Below are 26,397 nucleotides of genomic sequence, written 5' to 3'. Positions count from 1 at the left end.
TGAAAATGGAAAGCAGCTTGTAGCATAAGGATCGTTAGAATGTGGGATTCCGGCCTCTGTTATGTGTTGAGCTTCAGAGTTAAGCTTGTTGGTTGTGTGGTGATGATGCAGCAGATGACAGGCGTAACGGACGCACGACCGAGACGAGGAGGCTGGGGGGGCCTCCGGGGAGGGGGCGACGCAGGACTCACGATGACCACGGAGCTGCAGAGGTCGCGCTCAGCCAGCTTAGAGCTAATCCTCTCACCTCTCATTCAAAGCACGTACCAGTGAGTATCTGACCCCCACTGCCTGCTCGCCTGCTTGCTTGCCTGCCTGCTCTCTCTGCATAGTATTCAGCAATATGTGACTATAGATAAGAGACACTCGCCTGCACATCTATTGCTACCTCACGCTATGTGTATCTTGAGCTTGAGACGAAGCAGAACTCAGTAGACATCGTTTGATTTAGAAGACACAAGTGTAGTTTGTTACAGAATATAACACATATTCGTTTGTAAGTCGCCAATTTCCCATCAGAATATTATGAACAGCCTATATCATATCATGAGAATATAATTCCTTTAATTTTACTTTTGAAACAATCCAAATTTATACCTAAAAATTGAAGGCTACCGGCATTTTGAATTTATAAGTCTGTGTTTGTCAAAAAATGTTACAATATAATTATAAAGTGATTAGTTTTCCATCTGGTTACAGTTATGATACACTGTACTTGTTACCATTAAATAAATAATTTAATATATATTCCCATATCAGGGTAGGTATATTTTTTCTTAAGGGAATATTCTTACCTGGAAAACATGTACCACTATATGATCTTCAGCAGAAAAAAGAGAATGTCCTTACTTTTTTGTATTTACCTATCAGTTTGTTAGTAAGGAGATATATATTTCTCTGAAATAAAATAACTACTGGTAACAATTTACCCACAGTCTCCTAGTAGATTTTATAAAGTTATGATTCTCAAGTGAAATTCCTAGCAGTGTCAATGGCATGACTCGATCACTAGATTCTTCTGTTCTTTCAAATATCTCTCAGAAGTTAGAACCATATTCAGATTTTGTAAAATGTATATTACGAAACATTTATAATTTGCAACAAGAAAGATACATCTTGATTACACAACTTTTAACACTGTATCACTTCGGAATATTTAATTTAATTTAATAATTAATATTAATTAATTAATATTTAATTTAACACAAGAAAGTTCTTATCATACATATTCCGAAGAAAGATACTTTAGTCATGAAATTTTACAGTTGGGAATTCAATTCTATCAACTGTTTTAATTAGATATTAATTCAATGACGTATACTTTCCGTACATAGTATGATTTGTAATTTTATATTTAGCAGTGCATTACGGTATCAGATGGATTACTGAACTTTTTTTATCATTTAAACTATTAATCTAGTACCGGTATGATAAAGTGAGTATACCATACATTTTACCTTAAATGATTAATACTTGAAGTCATAAAAATTGTTTGAAGAAATGCAGATTGGTTAGGAATAGCAAATCAATTCGATGTGCACTCTTTGTTCCATAATGATGATATATCCATAAGTTAAATGGCATGCAGCATGTAAATTATTTATTTATTTATCTAGTTTTTTGTTTATTTATTTGTTACATAATTTATTAAAAAATGACTTACTATTTAAGAAAGTCTAATAGTACAAAATAAATTATTTAAGATATTATTTAGAAGGAAACATTGACGAATACACAGGTTAATGTTTATTAATACGTCTGCTGATACCTGTGTAATATAATTTGTTGCAGACAAGCTCGGTAATTGGTTCATGCTGGACCAACGACACAGCCACTATTCGAGAAGATGATGAATCACAAGAACCAACACAAAATGTCTCACCAGCGCATAAAGCAGCGACAAGTAGTAATGGGATTGATCAGGCTCTAAACACAACACAACAAGCTGGTGCAAATAATGGTGTACAGGAGGTTGCTCATGAAATGAGTACAGAATTATGAGCAACGGCAGGGATCATGAAATACATAACAATATTAACTATGGAATTTATTAGCCACTATTTAAGAAATTCAACCAAAGTCACTAGTTATTGGAAACTATTAGTTACTATATTATATTGTCTGTATAATGATACAGAAAAAGTGCCATGTTGTGACGTCATGAAGTAGAAAATCAATTGTGAGAACTTCACTCCTTCAGGGCAACATATATGAAATCAAATCACTGTAGATAAAATAAATCATGTTTATGATAAGATGAGGTGTTGTACTTAATATACAGGACTTCATACAAATGATTTTGATACAGTGTGTTCAAAATGTAACAAAGAATTCCTGTTTTCTGTACATAAAACTTGTCAGACGTTTGTTTGTATGGTGTGTGTGCGTGTGTGTGTGTGTGTGTGTGTGTGTGTGTAGTTTTTCTGTTGTATATATGCATGACTGAGCTGTAAATATTAGTTCAATTTATTGTTGGATTGTATGAATTTCAACAACAGCATTTTCTCTTATTATTTATGGCAGTGTTTCCCAAACTGTGGTTTGTTGGCTATATTTTTAGGCTTTACACTAATGATATATATTACTGAAAATAATTATAGGTTTGAGAAATAAAAAAAATCGTTCTTAAGTCTTACTGCAATTCGTGATTTCTTGAATTCGGACCAGAACTCAAGTTCAAGCTTATACAAATTAAATTTAAAATGTGTGTTAAAAGATATAATGAAACCATAATATGTGCTGCTGTCTTTATCTGTGGTATGACTTTACAAAGTGTGTATTTTCAATGTTTTTCGTTCAAAAGCTTCAAATCCAATATACCACAGGGATCAGATGTAATAAATACCATTACACTATATATAATGTTAAATATACCCTTATCTTAATGATTTATTAGCTTTGACTTGATAACGTGGAACTACAGAAATCAGTATTTTAGCAGTGTTCAGATTGCAGCTTCATTTCTAATTATCCAAGCTACCCACAAACTTTTATGAATTGATTAAAAGGCTTTCCTGAAAATGAAGAGACGTATGAAGATGGTCTGCAAGTCATAATAGTTTGGGAAATGCTGATTTATGGCATATTGTGTTGGTAAGGTTATCTTGGTTCTGAGGTGGAGGAAGTTAGGTATTTGTGCAGTGGTGTTGCCAGTCATGTTAAAATATGTCGCAAAGTATCACGTTACGACAAAAATTAAAATTCACTTTTGTGATATTTTGCTGCACAATACTGTAAATAGTGCATGGATACAGTGTGAATGGATAAGTGAATGGCTGTGATGAGTGTCTGCTACAGAAGAAAGCTATATATGGTGTGCACAAATTCGGCTATCAATTTCGCAGAATCCTGCACTGACGTCTGTGTGTGATACAGTATCTATATTACTGCAATGTTTTCATGTTAAATGTTGAATGTGTTTTCACCTTTTTATATCATTAAGGAAGAAAACGTTTTTATAATGGTAAATGTTAATTGCAATGAAAGGGCAATTTATAATCCCACTTGCTACCCAAATGTTGTGAAACAATTAATGTGAAGAAAAAAAAAAAAGAAATATATACATATAAAGTAAAAATATTGTCTAGAAGAGCATTTTACTTTCCCACACTCCACAGTTATTTTAAAGAAGTGTTTATCTTTTGTTTTTCTTTCAGGTCTTATTATCTGCCTATCCTGTGAAAATATTCATAGTTCTTCACAAATGCATTTTTTAACTCCTTCAGTGTCAGTTACTATCAGTAATCGAGTGATTCACGTGCTTGCCATTAGAACTGGGGTAATTGACTGTTAAGACAATACATTTCCTTAGAAATATACTTTGTGGAGAGAAGTAAAGCTCGAAGGTCCATGAATTACATTTTTCTATATGTGAACGAGACAGGGCTCATACAAAATTAATAGATTTCAACTTCTTCCTCACTAAGGGCGCAGACAACTACTGAAACATTTAGGTACTAATGACTTCTTGTGCGCACACCATAGCCTATAAATCAACCTAGGAGACCATATGGGTGACCCAACTTCATGATGCTGCTGGGTTTAAATTCTTGAATTTCCTTGAGAAACACCATGTGTGTTTCCTCTGAGTGGCCCCATGTATGATATATTCAGATGGCAGTGTTCGGTCAGAAGTGTCCCATCTTAAGCTTCTTCTTACCAGAGCTAAAAGTTGCCAAGTTAGGTCTTGGATTTTCAATAAGGAGTTTGCCCTCTCTCATAGCTGACGTAGATCTCCAGACTCCAGTAAACCTCTCAACAGATTGAATAATTTCATTGAGCCGGGGTCTGGTATAGTTCCTGGGTAGCTCAGTCGGTAGAGCATTGGTGTGCTCAACCATACGTCCTGGGTTCGATACTCGGCCCTTGAAATTATTCAAGTCAGCTTTACAGGTAGTTATACCTGAAAGCCAGATTTGTATAATAAACGTTTACTGTTCGTTAAAAGAAAACCACAGAATTAAGTCACACAGCAGTGTGCACTCAATGCTGGGCTCTGAAGCTCTGTCAACCCACTTGAGGTATGTAGATGTAAGTGGAATTATTGAGCGGGGATCTGAGATAGTTTCTGGGTAGCTCAGTCGATAGAGCATTGGCGCGCTCAGCCGAAAGTCCCGGGTTCGATACCCAGCCCTGAAACAATGTTTTCCCTTGAAATTATTCAAGTCAGCTTTACAGGGAGCTATACCTGAAAGCCAGATCTGTATAATACCCTCATCAGGTTGTCGGTTGTCCTTTAGAGCCTGCTGCATATATATATATATATATATATATATATATATATATATATATATATATATATATATAAAATTGAATGTGGGTATGTATGTCTGTATGTTCTCTATACATATCTACACGCTTTGACCGATATGTGCCAAAGTTTGCACATTTGACCTTCATAACCAGGAGAAGAACATAGGCTACATTAAAATTGTGCAAATGGACGTTAAATTAATTAAAATATAAAAAATAAAAATAAATAGATCAAATATTCGTGTATAATATTAAAATGCAAAATCTTCTACAGTCAATTGTTCTTTATTATTGTCTGTTGTATTCAACATCGACTTTCACGAGGCCATGGAAATTATAACACGAAATTAAATTACATTGTTGATACATCATGAAGGCTAAAATCTAGAAGACAATTAATATAGTAAGTATATTTACGCAGTCCAGGAACGTATTATAAATTTCTCGATGGAATTGTAATTTGTGAGCAAGCTGTGTTTATCCAACTGAATTTTTTGAAACCACAAGGATTGCTATTACATAACTGAATACTTAATATTGAATCCCCAATAGTACTACTGCGAAAAATATTGACCCACCAAAATTATGACTGGAACGGGAATTGGTGAGAAAAAACTCATGAAAAATGTAATAGAAGTGAATTAATATTGTCAATATTAACTGTCAAAACCAAAGAAGATGTTTTTATTCCATATATTCCTATGATACTCAGTAAAAAGCCTTTCGGTTTTAAGCAACTGCAATTTCAATGCGACTAGCATTTGTAATGGTCATTTATTAAAATGAAGCTCAAAGACAGTCGCTCAAAGTTGCAGACATTAACTTAAAAACTGCGTGATTTTCACATTCTCAACTATATTTTATACAAAGGAGTGAAAAAAAAATTACACATTTATCAAAAAGCACTTCAATGATACTTTTGTCATGTTGCTAATGTAGTATGTGACTGTACGTAAGCCCACTGAAAATAACACTAAGTTATATTAATTCTAAGATATATTGTTATTCATGTCCGAAAATTTATTACTGCGAAATTCTATCTGTAGCCTATAACCACGTTACCAATGTAGTATGTTATGCTTTGTGGAAAGAACAATCTCTTAATTTCTAAAATACTGGCATACGTCTCTCAGAATATTAGTCTTTATGTTAAAAAATGACTTATTGCGAGTTTATATTATATCTGTATTATGTGTATAAAAATAATATAATTAATATGTTCTGAATTTGTGAGATACAATTTCTCAAGTCATAATTAAAAAAAAACTGGGTATTATATAAGCGGGCGTACAGCGATCAAGGGGTGAAAGAAATCTTACAATATAAATTAAATTATATACGTATATATTGATTCTTTGATACGACCGATACAGAGAGAAATTTTGGCTCATGATGATACCCCAACGGGTTCAGACTGGGAACAAGGGAATTCCCTGTTCATCGTTAGCTGTTTCTGAAGTTTAAGTGAAAGCATACATAGACATGAAGTTACATGAAATGTATGTCAGCACGGCATAGATCAATGTACAGATCTTATCTCTGCTTCTGTGCAACGTCACATTTGCGGTGAGGAGGAAAGGAGACGGCAAAAAGGAGACGGCAAAAAGGTAATGTTTTTTAACATGCTGATTCGCACGACTAAGATAAGCCATTTGAAACTGAACAGTCACTGACCGGCAGAGATAAAATATAAGATGTGTAGAACACTGAGTTAACGTTAAGTAGGCCTAGGGGTGCGCCTTTGTTATGCTGAACTTCAAAGCAATGCTGGAGGTGTGCTGCGGACAAGAAAAATTGGACGAGAGCTGTAGGAGAGGCCAGGGTACTTCATGGAGAATGGAGAATGAAAATCAAAGCAATGCTAACTCATTTAAAGTTTGTCTGGCTGTAGGCTGTATATATTTTCGTTTGGTTTTATTTCATTTATAGTTTAATTTTTCTATTATATTATTTGTACCGGTATTTCTGTTCTGGTGATGTGAAAGAGAAGATCATGGCCTTAACTACGCCAAAATAAATAAACACACGCACAGATATATATATATATATATATATATATACACACATACAAATTTAAAAACATTTGAACGTATGGCATGTGATGAAATGTTTTCTTTCGCTACCCGACCTACAGTTTTTTAAATATAGTTAATTCTTTCAGGCATTTGGCTAAGAAGTTCATTAATTCATGTTAATGATACTATGTAAAGATTTCAACTTTATGGACGAGGAAATCTTAGTAAAGACAATTTAGTTTTGGTTGTCTATAATTGAGTTTCTGAGATTTCCGAAAAGTCTAACAATCAGTTTAATTAAAAATAAGAAGCATAAAGGACAACCCGGGCAATGCCGGGTACGTTCAGCTAGTATATATATATATATATATATATATATATATATATATATATATATATATACATATATATATATATATATATACTGCTTAGGCATACTGACACAAGGTTCCTGTTTGGGTCATAGTACCGGTATTGTATTGGATTGTAGTTCCATTCTTGGCCAATAAATCGGCTTGATCATTACCATACACCCTATTTTGTCCTGGCACCCAAATAAGTTCTACTTTATTATTCCTGGCTAAGGTTTTCAGGGTAATTTTGCATTCTTCGACCAGATTGGAGTCTACTCTGCGTGCACTCAGTGCACCCAGAGCAGTCCAGCTATCAGAGAAAATGTTGATATTCTTGCCTTTACGTGAAATATTCAGGTTTTCCTGAATGCTAGCTAACATAGGAAACACTCTTTTTACTTTTTGTACGAAGTATAAAAAATTGTTCCAGAAACTCGAAATTTTCATGAAAATGCACATTTCAAGCATTGTTGGTGCTACGTATCTCTCCATATGTCTGATTGTATACAGCGATTTCTCCTAACTGAGATTCATTTTATTCATATAATATGTTTACGATGTATTACAACCGAAAACAATTGCATATTGAATACCATTATTTTCTCTAACAATCAATGGATCTTTTTTTTAATATGTAATCACAAAATGGCGATTTACATAAAATCTGCACTAGCTATTTCCTTCTTAACCAGGGTTGTCACCAGTGGCGTAGCATGAAATTTTGAGCAGGGGAAGCTAACTCAAGTTGTCTTTCATGCAATATGAGAAAACGTATTACAAAAATACAGTCTTAAAATAAATAGTAGTCAATTTCAAGTCAGCAGTCGAAGATTGGTTGGAATATCGTAAGTAACACCAATAAGGCATGACCTCAAATGATACGTAATAAAATATGATTTCACGGTTTACACATATCTCTTAACAAATAGACACGTATACGTATAACATTAGCTCACTCCCTGTCATACTTAGAGAAATCACAATATTAGTATCATTACGTAAGTATGCGTCTGTCTTTTGGTTGTGTCCTTCATTGACAGCAAGGGAGTCGGTCATTTGTTTTTTAAATCACACTTTTGTTCGTAAGTCGGTCTTGATAATACAATTGTCCTAAAAAAATTCAAGTAAATTAGTGTCAGGAACTGTTATTTCGCTCATTATTTATTATATCAGCCAAATGCACACTAACACTTCAACTGAACACAACTGACGAAAAGGGATAACTCGGAAACTACTTATTTTAAATGTTAAAGCTAGCTTCTTTGCGAGTCTTGCGACTAGGGTAGCTTAGTTAGAAAGGGATGAAAAATCTGCGGGATGGATTACACAGAAGAAACCGGTCTGCTTGGAAGCTGGTGTGTGCAGGCTTCTTGTTTACTGCTGCATCACAAATCATTCTGAGCTGCCGCATCACAATATTTAACGCGTAAATATAAATTCTATTAAAATTAGTAAATAATTTTCTCCATAAACTGCAGTTTTATTATGAAATTATTATTAACTGGGGAAGCTAAGCTTTTTAGCTTACATTGACGCTACGCCACTGGTTGTCACCCATCCCAATTTTCATAGACAGTCTCTATTTCGCTTTTGTTGTCTCTTGTCCTGCCATATTGTCAGTCAGAACTGAAACTGTCCTGATTTTTGGAACTTACATACCGTAATTTAATTCATTAAAATAATTTTTTCCATTTTGTCACATGTAATTTATTTTAACCTTTTTTTTATGAAAATGCTATCTCCTCAGAAGAACTTCAATTTCTCTGAAAATAATTCTCTATAGAAACTTAAATCACATCATTAAATGAAAACAATGAAATTTCTTTCAAAAATATTCAAGAGGTATCTGCTGCACTGGGAGTTAGTGTCGATTTGAATGCTTTGTTTATAGATAATAGTGTCTTAAAAAAATACTGCCAAATTTTTAGCAGGAGAACAGGGAGTATGGGCTTAAAATGGGTGGGGATTTTTAACTGTGTTGTGTGGAAGATGCACAGTTATCAGTTTTTCTTTTTACGTCCTATTTTTTCTTTATATTTGATGCAACTAAATTGTTGAAATCGGGATTTAAGTTTTCAGATAAGCAAATACGTAGGCCATTTTTTCAAATTGGTGTCACTTACGTTGGTTTCTTAAAATTTTCATAAAAGAAAATGCCTGTTCACATACACGCACACACACTCACACTCTCTCACTCAGGTACTACCATACATTGCAATTATTCATGTAGCATTTTGTTTTACTTTGGAGAATTTTGTCTGATCAAGCATTTTGTAAAATTCTATAATACCTAATACCGTCTCTAGAAGTATTGTCGAACTTCTCATAAAGTCTTCGCTCACATCTCAATTGAAGTACCGTACTTCCATTTGCAATTATGCATCCGAATTTCTTTTAAAATTAACTGTTAGGCGTGTATCAAAAAGACAGAACCACTTTTCAAGTTTGTCCATACTTTTATAATGAATTTCAAATTCGTTCTGTAAATGTTTTAGTACGTTACTGTACTATTCAAAGGAGGCATTTTTATTATCACCTATTTAATTATCTCAGATTGGAAAAGTGAGACAGGTTGTCTTTAAAAAAACGACCATCAGAAAAAGGACATCCATGACAACAGGAATTAATAAGTCCCCCCATTCTTGAATATAAACCCAGTTTTAAAAATAACATGCTCCATAGTTGAGTTAACAAGTATATTGGCGAATGGACACAGAGGACAGAAGACAACTTTTTTAGTTTTTTCTTTAAACCATTACCCTAACATAACTGTATAATTAGCAGGGAGCTATTCCAACCAATTGCACATTAGCAGACAAGGAAATTGTCTTCTTCTTTTTTCTTTTACAGTTTTTGGTGACTTGCCCCTCCTGCAACTACACAAATTGGTCCTTTCATCTGCGATAAGTTCCCTTTTCTTGTGGTTGGTAATGTAGTGCTTTTTTAAAGGTTACTGTTCCTCTGGCATTCTTAGAACTACTTAAAATTTGGTTACATACAATGCCCTGACAATGACCAATTACCATAACCTCAATTAGTCATTTGTGCTACTCTTCTGGGAAATGAAGCTATCGCAACTTTTTCGAGATCTCAGCACAAAACATTCCGATTTAGTCAACAAACTCATTGAATTCTTTATGCATAAAAGAGGTGCACTTAAAATAGAAAATAAAATTATTTCCCAAATTTCAGTCACTGATAGTATTCTTTAAGTCTTGGGACTAGGTACGCCATACTTAATTATTAATGCTTGTGTTAGTTAAATGTATAAACTTTTAAAAAATTGGAAAGGTATTTACTTACGAGTAAATTTGCTGGAACTGGGCCCTGGTCTCTAAAAGGTTGAGAACCACTGCAACAGAGAATATTGGGGAAATGAAATTTGTGAAGTTGAGGATCACTCCAGCCAACATTAGGGATCGAATGATAAATTTATACTCTAGCATATATCGGATAGGCACTAGAACTTATCAGCCATCAGCATGCCTCAGTCAGTTAAAACGCTTGCCTGCCGGTCTGAAATTGCGCTTGGGTGTGGGCTCGATACCCGCTTGGACTGATTACCTGGTTGAGTTTTTTCCGAGGTTTTCCCCAACTGTAACATGAATGCCAGGTAATTTATGGCGAATCCTCGGCCTCATCTCGCCAAATACCATCTTGCTATCACCAATCTCATCAACGCTAAATAACCCCATAGCTGATGCAGCATCGTTAAATAACGAAATAAAAAAAAAAATAAAAAAACTAGAACTTATCAAGGCAGAACTAAAATATTGCAAATTAAGTTACAGTTCTTTGGGCCTATTGTGCAGTAAGACTGAAGAAACAAAACAAAAAATATATACGGTATTGACATTGATAGAGATACGTTTCTCGTTAGTTAGGTCTGGTGGCCAAATATAAACATCTCTCTTCGAACTTATGCTAGATTTCTATTGGTAGAGAGAGTGATGAATTTCTCATGATTACTCAGCATTCAACGATAGTATAACGCACAGCACAGAGTAGTTACAAATATAATTAAATTGTGACTTATAAATTATCAATAGAGTGCAAGACTTGTCTTCGTTGACAACATCTACATGTTCACTCAAGAATTAACGAATCGAAATTTTCTTTCTGTGTTTCAGACTTATTTTTGTGCCTTGGAGTTTGTAATGGCAATTGAACTTTTGTAGGTCATCTATTTTTACGGAGTTTTTTTTTCCTTTTTTTCTCGCTGTTATTTATACTCGCTTTAACATCTCTGGTCATATCGCGAGACAGAGTTTTTATCTGTGTACAAGTTTTGAATGAGGGTTTCGATCTGATGTTGTAGAAGGTTCCTTTGTAAGATGAATACCTTTTGCAAAAATATGTTGTGATTACCTGAAATTTTATTGGGAAGACTCGACAGTTTCTATCAAGTCTTTGCTTTTCTGTGTCACCAGCATCCACATGTTTTCCGATGTCTCACATCGATGGACATCTTTGTAAGTATGGACAGCAACATGACATTCCTGCGAAGAAAGAGTGCACAGAGTTACATAGAAATGATCCAGCTAGTATATCTGCAACAATTTTAAGGTCTCAGTCACCCTACCTCCAAAAATCTCAATTCTCATATGCAATTCATAATATCAAACCTCACGAAAACCTCTACATAAGGAATAAAACGTTATTCTGACCTTTCCATTCTTCTTTCGTTTTTATTTTCAGATATAGGTATATGAATGCATTATAATATCTACTATTATTCCATATCTCTTTGCCTCACCTCATCTCGCCAAGAAATGATATAATGCTTGACTTGTTCCATACCTTAAAGTTTCAAACTAATGTAAGATCTATGGAATACAATAAATGAAATGAAAAAGAGTGCATATCGTCATTGTTCCTGCAATAACTCCTATGTGCAAATAGTTATTCTTTAAAACTATGAAAATTGTGGAGTATTTTATTCAACCAGACAGCATTTACCTGATAATTCAACCATGTGAACAATATACTCTAAAATCTTTAATGCAGAATGTATAGTTCAAAAAATAATATTCATCACAATTTTTAATAAAATGACTAGCCTCATGGTCTAGAAGTCAGTGCTTCTGGCTACAATTCATGAGATCTCAGGTTCGATTCCCGGTTAGAGAACAGGAATTTTTCCTTAAAGGGGATTATTCCTGTGTTCGTCTATGGTCTGGAACTTAGGTTTAGTTTAGATTTAAGACCTCTCCTGGCACTACATATTCATGATCATCCTATCATATTATCATCAAGGTAATGTAACTCTGCCTTCCAGGCATCCCAAACTCAGAAGTGGGTTACACGTAAGCCACTGCTAGAAAGAAGGCCAGAAATGTCGAAAAGATAATCTGGTGGAATTTAAAGGGGGGGGGGGGAGTTTTAATTTAGTAAAAAATCTTTTTTTTTTTTTAAATAAATTATACATTCTATGTATGCAAAGGTTTAATAAAATATCTTATGTACTTTTTGAGTTACGGTATCAGGTAAAGACTGTCTGGTTAAACAAAATACTGCACAAATTTTCATGTTTTTAAAATAATTATTAGATTTAAAAATATATATATTAAAATTGCTTACTGGTGTACAGATAACATGACAATTTTTATTTTCAAAGGATCTATAGATTCTAAAGGAAAAATGTTGAAATATATTAAATTATACTAACAAAAGGTGTATCTCACCCCTAAAATTTGAAGTTAAAACAAGCAATTATTACTATTCTCATTTGCCTCTTAGTTAAGACAGATTGAATAATATAATCAATACTTCGTAATGCAGCCCAAGTATTAGCTACAACAATTTGGAGAGGAAGGAACAATAAAATCACATCTCGTACACGAATGCAAGTACAGAGGATAGTATGAATAAATCGGGCTAACCATCAGGAAGAAGAGAAGCTCATTCCTAACTTTAGAAATAACATTCCCTGAATAAAATAAAATTAAAGGAAGTGGGATACATACCATCCCGAAATAAGTTTGGAACCAATACTGATATTCAACTGCAAGATTTCTGTTAGAGGGCACATGGTTTATCACAACTCTGCAATTAGGCTGAAACAAAAATAACAAAATAATTTAAAATATAATATTGTACATATAAAACAGTTCAGTATGAAAAATAAGGGTAGTTTCCTAGTACCCGGTCTCGTTACATAGGTCGTTTTTGTGTTTAGTTTACACAGTGGCTCCTTTCTGAAAAGAATTTAATAGTTTGTTACTAGATGTGATTGTAGTCAGTTTGTAATATATTTTTGGTCCAGGAAAATATACATCTTTTATGATTATACAACAATGGTTGGCTTAACAGCTTATGTAACGATTATGGGGTAGTAGGAAACTTCCAAAATAAGTATTCATATTAAGTTTCATCCACAGTATGGAATGCGTACAGTTTATTAGTGTACATGGAAGTTGCTAGACTTTGTAGTTTCTTAAGGAGATCTAAAGGCAGTAGCTCTTAAATTTATATTACAAAAATTCACGACTGAAATTAAAGGATTTTTTAATTAGCACTGTGTGTTTTCCGTTCTATCAATCAAAACATAATAAATATAATATTTTTAACATTCATTTTAATGCATTAGTATTTATATACTTTTTATTCATTTGTTTCTGAAATAGTTACAGAAAAACAAACATGTCCGAAATTTGTGGCTTTCAATTTTGTTATATGGTACCAGAATTTCGTTATGCATTAACAGATCACAAACTATTTAACTTGTATTATACAAAAAAGTAATATCATAAATATCCGACAGATGGTGTTACTCCATTTATCCACTATCAATTGTCTTATTAATTTATTATACGTATATTAAATCGATTCACTCTTGACTTTAATATTCTAATAATCCTACGATGACTAAGTGCATCAAATATACATGATACATTAGAGAAGACCATTAACTCCCGCGAATTATGCAAAGTCATCGACACAGATAACGAAAATAGTGTAAATTCGTGCAAGGAACAAGAATTAATTCAAGATAAAACACCGAAAACTTGTACTAATTGTGGTGCTGCAGAAAAAGTAGTGTGGCAAGTGAGATCGAAATTTAAAAGTTTTCCGTATTGCCTTAAATGTAAGCAGTGTAAAATAGAGTGTAAAATAACAACAAACACGTGGTTCGAAAACTATAAAATCAGCATCTTTCAAAAAGTTTGCCATTAGTTTACTTTTGGTTAATGGGTGTACAAAACAAGATGAGCAAATGTTCCTCGACTTCATAAACGACATTAATAAAGCATACCTGGCCTACGAACAAACACCATTAACGCCCAGAACTTACACCAACACAGAACAACAACACTGAGGTAAGTTAAATTGTCAAAATTTTATGAAAACAATTTTTCGTACTTGTAATATTATGTGTAGATATACGTGATGTCATATAACCTTCTTACATCATTCAACTTATTGATCGGAAAAACAGCGACTCCATCTTGGATACTACCGTTTCTTCTTTTTTTTTTTACTTTGATTTGGGCAAATGTCTGTTTACCGTACGATGTCTTCCAGTCTTTCTTATTGTCACGGGTAATTCATCTCTTTATAACCAAACTAACCTCTCGCTGTCCTTTTTATCTTAGTAGCTGGAAGAGTAACATGTGGGGTGGAGAAGTAGGTCAGTCTGCCCTATCGGCAGTGCTTGTGCATCCCCAGTGCGAGTAGAGGCCAATTCACACGGGGATAGCATGGATGAATTATACTGGGTGTTCATTTCAAAGTGTGTCATGACGTCACTGTTGATGAGTCAGCGATTTGAAGAGAGTTTCAGCTTTTATGTCAGAGAAGTTGCCTATTAATCAAAGCGTTCAATCTGAACTTGAGAACGTGTACGGTATAACTTGAACGTCGTAGCAACAGATGGCGGTCTGTACGGTCTGTGTGCTACCATAACCTCTTTCGAACTGTGTTTTGCGCAGCCAAGTCGTACGCAGGGTATTTGTTATCATCGGTTGCGGAAGGCAACATTCCACAATACAAATAAAATGTTCCGTGTCCATGTTGATCGTCGAAGTTAATGTCAAAAAATACGTAAGTAATTGTCTTAACCCTCTCCCCATATCTCGACAGTAAGAAAAAACTCACCCCAGTACATGTTTCGAAACACTTCACATTCCTGCCACTACCGGCATTACCGTACGTATCGGGAAGTACTCTTCAGAATGAACGCCGTACTTGCTAGGCAACTTCTCTGGCAGATAAGTAATACGCCTCTGTGAAAGTGTAGGAAGATTGAATTCTCTAGGCTCATTGACTAGCCACGTGACGGCATACAGCGAGCCATGACACACTTTGAACTGAACACCCAGTATATTTATCCATGGGGATAGTTCACAGGAGTCAAGTGCTTGAAGCAAGTCGACTTTCTCCGCGTGATATGGTCGGGACAGTCAAGTTGTGACTTGGCAGTCAAGCACAATTTAAGTTGACGACTCGTCAACTTTTGTATCCACTTTCCCATTACGTGATCAACTTGACTCCACCACTTTCCTCGTGTGAATGCTAACTTGTAGCAAGTAGCAACATGCAAGCAGATATTGTGGCTAGTGTGTGATTGTTTAAATTAATAGCTAATCAATTTAAGTATCGAATTTGAGATTAATTCAAATTTCAAACTCCACATTTTAACAATTACTAATTCTGCTTACAAATCACTTGGATTTGTAATTCGAAATTATTCAAGCAACTAGGCTGTCTGTTTTTAGGTTAGGCCTACACCTGGTTAGAAGCAAGTGGAATATGCTACAATAATTTGGAATCCTCGTTAGAAAAACAACGTTCATTCTATCGAGTTGATATAGAATACAATTTGTTTGGTTTCTATATTAAAAGATATTCAAAATACGTCTATTCCAGATCCCAACTACTTAGATTATTGAGATGAATTTTTGGTTTCCATACGTTCAATGACAGAAGAACGACTTACTTGATGATATTTCTCAGAAAATTATGAATAAAAATAATACCGATTCGGGTGAAATACTCAAACTAATTCCAGTTTATATCCCTCCAAATATATATAGAATAAATTTGGTATTTAATATCTCTAGATCGAAAAAAATATCACAACTTTTCCCTTGTTTTGGCCGTACAATTTATTATCAATTTATAACATTTCTTATTTTTTTGTCAATACTGAATAATTATAAGCTACATCCCTTTCATGATTTCATTTTTTTTATTTCTATTGCTAATGAGTTGCATATACTTATTTTACAACTGCTGCTCATGTGAATCATTATCAATAATAAATTACAAGTAAAACTGTTCACGTATATTTATGTGAAGAAGGTGCTTTGATGGGCATCTAGCCTGTTTACTTTTCCATAAGTCATAATAAATAAAAATAATATACAGTATAGCCTATGTAGACTACACCTTATTGTAACATTTTTAGAATTGCATGAGATGTACGAACTTCCGTGGAATATATACAGCACGAGAAATACTTCAATAATAATAAAAATTAAAATTAAACAAGAGGGAATTATTTCAGAAATTGTCGACCTGGTTGGTGAGTTGCTATAACGTTGGCCTTCTATGCCCAAGGTTGCGGGTTCGATCCCGGGCCAGGTCGATGGCATTTAAGTGTCCTTAAATAGGCTCATGTCAGTAGATTTACTAGCATGTAAAAGAACCCCTGCATGACAAAAACTCCGGCACATCCGGCGACGCTAATATAACCTCTGCAGTTGCGAGCGTCGTTAAATAAAACATAACATTTATTTCAGAAACTTGTTACGAAACTTAAAGAACAAGGTATCCATAACATTAATGTAGAAGTGGTTCGCAAAAAAGGTAAAAAAAACAACGCATACAAAATTCAGCGAGCATTTTTTACGTGTGGAACATGGTTTCAAGTTTAGTATCTCCGTGTGATCACAAATATGGTGTCAAGTTTAGAGGCTTCAAGCACTTGACTCCTGTAAACTATCCCCGTGTAAATCAGGTATAGGGTAAAATATATAAAATTTGCTTTATTTGGTCAAAGAGTTAGTTGTGTTTAGTATTGTCTTATTTGAAGGCATGAACAATGGCTGGTGGTAGCAATCCGAGATTGAATAAAGTATTTACATTGGAATATATATTGTATTTCTTTCACGTGTTAAAATTAGGTACCTTGTTGTTGACTAGTTTCAACCTGTTGTAGGTTATCTTCAGAACTGCAACCTACAACAGGTTGAAACTAGACAACAACAAGGTACCTAATTTTAACACGTGAAAGAAATACAGTATATATTCCGAAGTGATATAGTGTTAAAATTGTGTAATCAAGATGTATACTCGAAGTGCCTACAGTAACGAGAAGGTTATATGGTAGTTTCCTGTCAGGATGAAGAGGCGAAAAACAAATTTGTACCGGTAGGCTACTTCACTTTTTTTTTTTTCCTCTTTTACGGAGAAGGGACCCGAAGGTTTGCAACTGCAGCCTGAGGCTTATTGTGCTTACCATTCTTATTCTGTGAATGATTGGATAACCGAACGACCGCGCTCTTGTACAATTACAGCACACAGCACCATGAATTGAACTCTGGGTATGGTATGGATGATGATATGTGAATTCATGATGGCGAAATGAGTCCGAGATCCAACGCCGAAAGTTACCCAGCAATTCTGCTTCAATTGGTTGAGGGAAAACCTCAGAAAAAACCCAACCTGGTAACTTGTCCCATCCAGGATTCGAACCCAGGTCCACTCGTTTCACGGTCAGACGCGCTGACCGTTACTTCAGAAAGGAGGACTGGTGCTTTACTTTACTTTTAATATTGGAGGGAGATCACTACGATCCATCATTGAAACCTGGTAGATACCGGTACATTGTGCCTACCCTCCAGAGCATTCCTAATTCACACTGAGTACACTAGGGTTAGTCCAGGATCCAGATTTCGAGCAGGCAACCTTCCTTGTTCCTAGAACACCCCTCTCCGTGCGTCACCAGCTGGTAATCAGGGAATGCTATGGAATGATAGCAACTACCAGTTTAGCTCAGACAGTAGTACATTTGCCTGCTGACCCGAAGTTGCGCTTGGGTGTGGGCTCGACTCCAGCTTGGGCTGATTACCTGGTTGGATCTTTTCCGAGATTTTCCCCACCGTAAGGCAATGTCAGGTAATCTATGGCAAATCCTCGGCCTCATCTCGACAAATACCATCTCGCTATCACCGATTCCATCAACGCCAAATAACCCAATAGTAGATACAGCGTCGTTAAATAACCAAGTAAAAAATGGAATGATAGCAGAATGAGAGATAGGACGGAATTACGTTTATGCCCAACGTGGGAAAATGGAGGAACGCCAAGAAAACTCCCAATTGCGACCTTCTTCGCCATAAGTGTGACTATGGATTTTTCAACGAAAAATCTTAAGCCTATGGACTCAAATCCGGACAACCTGCGTGACAGACCGAAGGTCTAGACTCTAGACCACACAGCCACCGCAAGGCCAATAAGACGTCTAACTATAAATATTGATAAGGCTACCAAAAGAGTTGTCAGATATACAGATGTGAGCCCCAATTCCATATTAAGAATAAGAAAATAACTCCAGCAAAATTCTAATAAGGCTCTGAAATATCCTGAGAAGAAGAGGTAGGCCTATGTTTGCGCAAGGATGTTAATGATTGTTAAAATAATTTTCATTAAAAGTTATGGAAAACTCGTGATTATTTTTATCATCATCATCATCATCATCATCATCGGTCGTAACACGCAGAAAAATGGAGTTGAATGTTTTGACAGATCCTTCATTCAAGAAAGAGTTTTAGGAGTTTAATATGATTAAAAATTGATCAAATCAAAACTGACATGTTGCCACTGTTGCAGGAAGAAATTGAAACAAATGAACTTTAAGTGTAGTATAACTGCTGTGAGAGCAGTATTACACGACATGGGATTCAAGTAGGAAATATATTAAACATAAGTTCTTCCCGTTGAACGACAAAATATAGTGAATTGAAGGGTACGTACGTCATATTAGGAATAAAACGAAAACGTAACGTGAAGTGAAGGAGATATTTTATCTCGACGAGACGTGGGTCGATAATAACCTGGCATTGAAGAGATGCTGCCAAAAAAGGCGGCACTGAGGACAGTAGTATGCTTATTATCGCTCATATTGGGCCTGAGAAGGATTTCCTTGCTTATAGGCCTAGTCTGCTAACGTATAAAATCGGAGCAGCTACAAGAGTTTATTACGGTCAAATGACTGCTGAAAATTTCAAGAAATGAATGTCACGATGATTGATTCCAAATTTACCACCTGACTGATGTGGTGGTGAAGGATATGAGGATGATCCTACAGTTTAATTTCGTGCCTCTGAGGATAGAAAACATTTTAATTACAGATTTTGATTTTCAATGCGTCCCAACGTATTAATTTCCTTTAAGCTTCCACTTTCTGTCGTGAGTTATCGCCACTGCACAGCTCAGAAATAATTTCCGAGAAACCATCCAAATATCATAACAGCAATCGGTATTTCTGGCAGTGAAGTTAGTGGACAGGGGAGGGTGCGGAGGGTGGTGTACGGCTTGAGTTTAACCGCGTTTAAGGATATGACAATGCATCCTAATACTATGACCCTTCTTTCTGGGTGGTGGATACCCTGCCAGAGACACAATAAGAATTTTCAAGTACCCTTATAGCCTCCTTAAGTGCAGTTCATTGGTCATTTTAAAAGAATAGAATAAATGAAATAATAAATAATTTAAAATGATATAATATAAAAAAACAAAATTACATAAAAATAAATAAAATAAGCTATAATAAATACAAGAATTAACAGGACTTTCAGGTGGCAGGACAGCCGAAAGGATATCTGAAGTTATATTTGATCATTTAGAAGAATTTAACTGTAGCAAGAAATTAATTGCTCAAACGTACGACGGAACATCGGTAAATATCGGGCAGTACAATGGCTTAGGAGCCATATTCCCAACTAAAAAGGGAAGGAGAATCGAACTTCACTACTAATAAATTGCCAGTTCCAGAATGGTGAGTCAAAGAATAACATAGGCCTACTTGATTGATTTTGCATACTCTATTATTATTATTGTTATTATTATTATTATTATTATTATTATTATTATTATTATTATCATTATCATTATTATACTAATATTATATTATTATTAATATCAGTTTCTGTCTTGGTCATCAGTCCTCAATCTTATATCCTACATACAAAAAATATCACGAGTCGCCACTGGGAAGCAGATATATAAGGCACCAACGAAATATGCTGTCAAAAATGCGTGATATCGTGGCTAGAGAAGAAAGGCATTGCTGCTTCGTCGTCTGTGACAAATTGTGACTTTATGGAGTTTCAGAGTATACCAGCTTCTGAAACAAAACGGCCTTTAAGTATTTTGGCATCCACCATACATGTATGACCTGAATACAAAAGAGCTAGTTTGATCCAAGATTAAACACTACATTCGCCAGAAGAATTCTGTTTGTGACCTGTCTTTGAAGACACTATGGAAGACGACCAGAACAGCTGTGGACCGGACTATGAATGAGGAATGGGCAAGCACCATGTGTGTGTCTCAAACAGGACTACTAGAAAAATGTGCATTAGTGTATGACGCTACTGATGAATTTATAATACCGTCCGTCTAGACGAAAGTAGGCCTAACAGTTATAACGACGAAGACCATAATGACGATTATGATGATGAGAAGGACGAAGAAGAGAAGAGAGAGAAGGAGTAGGGAAAAGAGAATGAGGAAAAAGGAGAAGAATTCTAATAATTAAATCACAATTTGTTTAAACAACAAAATCCTAGGACGACTTAAGAATTTACGTATTTATATTATAAATAAAGTCCAGATTCCCATGCACTATCAAATCTTAAAACATGCATGCATTCTTGCACTATCATATGGCAAACATGCACAATGAAGCGAGAAAACAATAAAAATATGCACTAACAAAATTGAGTTTTACATTATGTTACATTTTAATTTTATTTTGAAACAACGTACTACAACTAATTTTTCAAAATTTTCTTCACTTAAGTTAATGTGTTTATCTGAAGCACGTTCTTGAATACATAAAATGATGTTTCTACGTCACAAGAAATGACAGATGCATACTGAAGTAAAGAAATTTGTGTCAAAGTAGGTCGAATTGCAAGTCTTTTGCATTTCCATATGACCTGACCCCAACAAGAATGGAACCCGCAACCTTCCGACTTTGCAGCGTTTTAAGCCTTGGTTTTTCTAAACCGACGCATGCGACGTGCGAAGTGCGAGGCCTGCCTCGCACAAATCTGGACTACACGAGAGATAGTGAGTGGTTTCTATAACTGCGAGATTCAAGGTGCGCGCACTTCGCAGTTATAGAAACCACTCACTATCTCTTGTGTAGCACATATTTGTGCGAGGCCCGCACGCGTCAGTTCATAAAAACCAAGGCTTAATGCCTTGACCGCGACGCTATCGCGCGCTCCAAAATACACAAATACTTACGTCTTTATTACAACAAATTACAATAAATTACATTACTGTCCGGTTTTAGAAATTCCTTTCCCTCAACCCATTCGACACAAAAGTATTCCGTACTAAAATATAGCAGTTTGCAAGCATGCTGCTTCTACCTTCCTTTCTTTCAATATTTTGATCTCTGGCTTGTAACGAGCGAGAGTTGGCGGTTGGAAAGTCCAATGTAACAAAGGAAGAATTTAGTGGAAGGTCCAGAAATGACTTGTCAAGTAGGATGCCACGAAACTACATTACTGACAGTTTTCTTTTATTATTTTTTTTGTCAATAGGCAAATAACGTGGAAATTTAAGATTTTACAAAGTGGCATTCATAAAAGGCACTATTATGCAAGTTAAAATAATATATGCACCAAAGCCAGAAAGAAGAACATATTAATATGAAGAGTACAGAGGAAAAACATGATAAGTCTCGTTTTACTGTTTGTACAGGACAGCAAGTTAAAGGTTTCAAAACCCATTATATTCTGTTGTTTTTGGGTTATCATTATTCAAATTTATTTGGGCCAATGAGGTTATTATTCAGTTAAACTACACAAATCTATACTACCTGAGCTATTTCATGACATCTAAACAGAAACTCGATAATTTTGGACTTATTACATTATTTCCCTGTGCTCTACATATTCAATATAAGAGTCTATATATTATGTGCTATTAAATCTAAAATCTTCAAAATATGCATTATGCATGAGTTTATTCCCAAAAAAGATCAAAATATGCACGGAGAAAGTACGGTTATTTGGAATCGATAAGTCATAAAACGAATATTTGCGAAGTTTAAGAAGTGTAACAATCTTATATAAAAACGAGCATTTGCATGGAAATTCGGGTTCTGGTTATAAATTATCTTTTAGGGAGTGGTAGTATGACCTATTCTCAGTAGGTTCATGAAAACGTGTCCAATTTTCAATGGGTCTGGAGATAAAACTGTGTGAATATTAGACCTACGCATAACAAGCCTTAAAATTGGTATGACAGAAGGACAAAAGACAACCGGTATGTACTATTGACTTCGGACAAAGAAAGAGTAGGCTACATGTCGCTCTTCTGAGTTCATAATAGGTATAAAGAAACAGCTGTTTATAGTTAATCTGTACAGGTCCGATGCACGCAAGTCATGTTACTCTGAGTAACATGTGAAACCAGTTGTGTTCTTATGCTGTTGGTCATTGCAAGTCACATGCAATAGCCACCAAGGTCTCCAGACCTTAATTCTATCGATTTTTGTCTGTGGAGGTGGATAAAAGGCTAAGTGAACAAAAACAAAGTAAACACAAAGAACGAATTGGCCCTTCGCATTATGGACAGTATCGCCCTCATTAAAGAACAAGACGATCTCAGAAGCGCAACTCTTATTGCTGTCAACAAAGCGGAAAAGTGCATTGAAGCTGGTGGTGGAGCTGTTGCAATATATTGATATTATGTAAATAAGCAATAACGCTAGTTATGCGTAGCATTCAAACAGCTATATTTCGACAAGGACTGAAAATTGGACACATGTTTATATGAACTTTTTTACTCAGAATAGCCCATACTACCACCACGGTCTAGTATATACAGTCACGAAGCTCAATACGTAGTAAATATGCATCCGTAGGTAGTTCCTAACCACTAGGATCGCTAATATCGCCTCATTACAGACAATGCGAAATAGTACTGGCACAGTCTATTGTTTCTAGCACCCTCACAACTCAAGCTTCGTGACTGTATATATTAGACTGTGCTACCACCCTCTAAAATATTTACTATCTCTTCTGAATCACCCTGTATCACGGCTATTAGTCTTTCCTTGGCCGAGCTATCTATTCGTTTCCTGGTTGTAGTTTACTTCTGATTGTTAAGTTGCGGGTTCTCATTCTATTTGACACAGATTTTCTCAATCTACTGTTTCACAACGTCGCGTAACTTCCTATAATTCGCATCTTGCTTAATCACAAATACGTAGATAAGAATAGATTTCAATTTATATAAAGTCTTTATGTCAGTTGGTAAGTGCGACACTTTTATTTAAAAAAATTCTCGCTCAGAGCACCTGATATACGTACGTATAACGTTTTCTTAATAATGTTATGCGATAACGGAAAACTGTAAAATACTACCTACGTTATCATTAGCAGAACAAGTTGACAGGCTTTCGAGAAGCACGTCTTGTGCGAGTGAAATTATTTATGCACGAGGTAGGAATTTTGGACAATTAATGTACCGTACTTCTTATACACTTGTGCATCTAACTGGACCTGACAGAATGCTTAAACGCTTAAGAGTACGAGGTCAAAACTGAGCGCGGTCTATACTGACAGGAACTGGAGAGCCTTCGGTTTCCGGGCGCTGTGATGGATCCCAGCAGAGGGCACGCCAGCGGCAAAATGTGTTGCGATGCGACGTGAAGCGCAGGACAGGGTACCCCGATGGGCCCAGCTGCGAGTCCAGCTGCGGAGTTTCCGAGTGAACGTACAGATCCTGCAACAAGCATTCACAGTGCCTTTCACCTATGCATAATGGAACTATAATGTTGATTAAAAAGTTACACAGGAGCTTCGGAGTAATATTCAATGTAAGAGAAATACAAATACATATAAGCTATAATTAGAACTATTTCCCTAAAAATACTGAAGTGTCGACTTTCCATGTTGGAGATACACATTCAAAACCCGGTGGGTTCAAATGGGATTTTGGTGACTAAAGGCGGTTTTGGAGTAGATTCCTGTATCTCATAAGTATTGTATGGTAAGTTCATTTTATGAAAATTATGACAAAGGCGATAAACAAATTTCAGTAATGTTTTTATTTCACAGCTGGTAAAGTTACAAAATACTTATTTTAATTTTGGTATCGTAGAATCATAGTGTACCTTGAAAACTATAAGATACGCATAGCAATAACAGAATTATGCGAGATTTACCATAGTATAGGCTACGTACCTCTAATATATGATTATGTCTTTTTGAAAAAAAAAAAATCAGCCGTCCCAAGACTTAACAGAGTTGTCATCCTCAGGAATTCAGTAGTGCTATAAACTCGAAATTGACAATTTTAGACTTATACATTACCTCTCGTGTTTTTTCAGATTGTTTCCTAACATTCTAACATGGTTTCTCCGTAATGCAAGCTCATTCTCATTACTAATGTAAAAAGCACTTGAACATTGCTACATGGTATTACATTCGCATAACTACAGAGAACGTTGCAAGAAGTTGCTTAGTATAGGCCTATACAATGCCAGGAAATCGAGATTTAAGTGGCATTTTCCTGCCTCTTTTAGAGACGAGAATTTTTCACTTCGCGATACTTTTACTATAATTTTACAACGATTCTCGTGGCAACTGATGAATGGCGAAGTATATAACAATACAATTACCGTAACTTGTGTAAGTCTCCTGAAGATGGTATGAAATGGTATTATACTGATTGTATTAAAACATTTGGTAAAGCTCAGGGAAATTGATAGAGGACCTGAAAACAAACAAGAAAGTCCATATAATAACCGCCCCGGGTTCGATTCCCGGCGGGTCAGAAATTTCCATGTAAAATTTCTACCTCGGGACTAGGAGAGATGGCGGTGCACAACTTCTAATCACTAGATTGTACACAGATATTCCCGGGTTAAAAACCCAAATCTCTCCGCAGTGCATATGAAGAGAATACATGATAGTGATTCGTCCGTCGGACGGGGACGTTAAGCCTGGCGGTCCCCTTGGTGCTATTCGACAGGAATAGGCTACGTGCCGGCACGGGTTTCCCCTTCTCTCTTCCTCTTCATCATCATCACTCATTCCAAGACACTACACTTACACGGACACATACACTCACCCTAGTACACGACATAACTTTCCATAAATATACATCATGTACAATGTGGCCCGCCGAAGTGGTGTACAACTAGAAAATGGGTCACAGTCCTGCCATCTATCCGCAATACGCGGAACCCGAATCATGCAAGTGAAAGTGGGTAGGCATTGGATACACACACATAAACACATTATAGTCAATTTCGCTTACCTTTTTAGTTACAGTCAATGTTGGTGGTGTACATAAGCCTAATATCTGTGATGATAACGTTTAATTTACAGCTTACAATACTTTTTTCTTATACAGAAACTTCTAACTTCTACAGAAAGTGCTTAAAATGAGCACCATGATCTCTAATACAGGCTTCTGAGCGCCGCATCATAGACTGCCTTACTCTCTCGCATATTTTTTTATTTTAGTAGATTATTTTATGACGCTTTATCAACATCTTAGGTTATTTAGCGTTTGAATGACATGAAGGTGATAATGCCGGTGAAATGAATCCGGGGTCCAGCACCGAAAGTTACCCAGCATTTGCTCATATTGGGTTGAGGGAAAAACCCGGAAAAAAACCCAGCGAAGTAATCGAACCCGGGCCACCTGGTTTCGCGGCCAGACGCGCTAACCGTTACTCCACAGGTGTGGACCTCTCCCATATTTCAGAAGTCTATCGTATATGCTGACAGCCTTCAAATCGCTGGCGAAAATTTCCACGTTATGAATAGGTCTGGAATACACAATGACCTTTAAATGACTCCGTAAGTAGAAATCCAATGGATTGAGGTCGGGAGAACAAGCAGGCCAGGATGTCGGTCCCTCACGACCTATCCATTTATTAGGGAATCGCTGATTAAAAACTGCTTTAACAGCAAGAAGAAAATGGGTAAATGTATATTAGAAAATTGTTCAGCATACAAACGTCTTGCTTCATTTGCATTGCAATTAGCTCGTCCATACATAAGGTGCATTTCTGC

General features: G+C 35.6%; 2 protein-coding genes across 8 annotated transcripts in view; one reads left to right on the top strand and one right to left on the bottom strand.

The window, feature by feature from the left end:
- The window catches only part of LOC138700074 (band 4.1-like protein 4), a 1,160,862-nt gene extending 1,157,266 nt beyond the window's left edge, over positions 1-3,596 (top strand). For 2 of the 5 annotated variants that reach the window (XM_069826387.1, XM_069826386.1), the window contains exon 21: positions 1,792-3,595. In XM_069826387.1, coding sequence (XP_069682488.1) covers positions 1,792-2,001 — 210 coding nt within the window. In that variant the 3' untranslated portion in view covers positions 2,002-3,595. Of the gene's footprint in view, positions 1-111; positions 270-1,791 lie in introns of all 5 variants that reach the window. The other 3 variants (XM_069826390.1, XM_069826389.1, XM_069826388.1) reach the window with 3 other exon arrangements.
- The window catches only part of LOC138700077 (cilia- and flagella-associated protein 161-like), a 169,816-nt gene that overhangs the window by 3,622 nt on the left and 139,797 nt on the right, over positions 1-26,397 (bottom strand). Inside the window, exons 5-8 of one of the 3 annotated variants that reach the window (XR_011332173.1) lie at positions 23,933-24,094; positions 13,087-13,176; positions 11,489-11,619; positions 10,424-10,472 (exon numbers count right to left, since the gene is read on the bottom strand). Coding sequence is in view for 1 of the 3 variants with exons in the window: in XM_069826392.1 (XP_069682493.1) it covers positions 11,497-11,619; positions 13,087-13,176; positions 23,933-24,094 (375 nt within the window). In the remaining 2 variants the exon portion in view is untranslated. The remainder of the gene's footprint in view (positions 1-10,423; positions 10,473-11,488; positions 11,620-13,086; positions 13,177-23,932; positions 24,095-26,397) is intronic. The other 2 variants (XR_011332175.1, XM_069826392.1) reach the window with 2 other exon arrangements.

The sequence above is a fragment of the Periplaneta americana genome, chromosome 5 (genome assembly GCF_040183065.1).
Source record: "Periplaneta americana isolate PAMFEO1 chromosome 5, P.americana_PAMFEO1_priV1, whole genome shotgun sequence".
NCBI classification, from domain to species: Eukaryota; Metazoa; Arthropoda; class Insecta; order Blattodea; family Blattidae; genus Periplaneta; species Periplaneta americana.
This window is presented reverse-complemented; position numbering and strand designations above follow the sequence as displayed.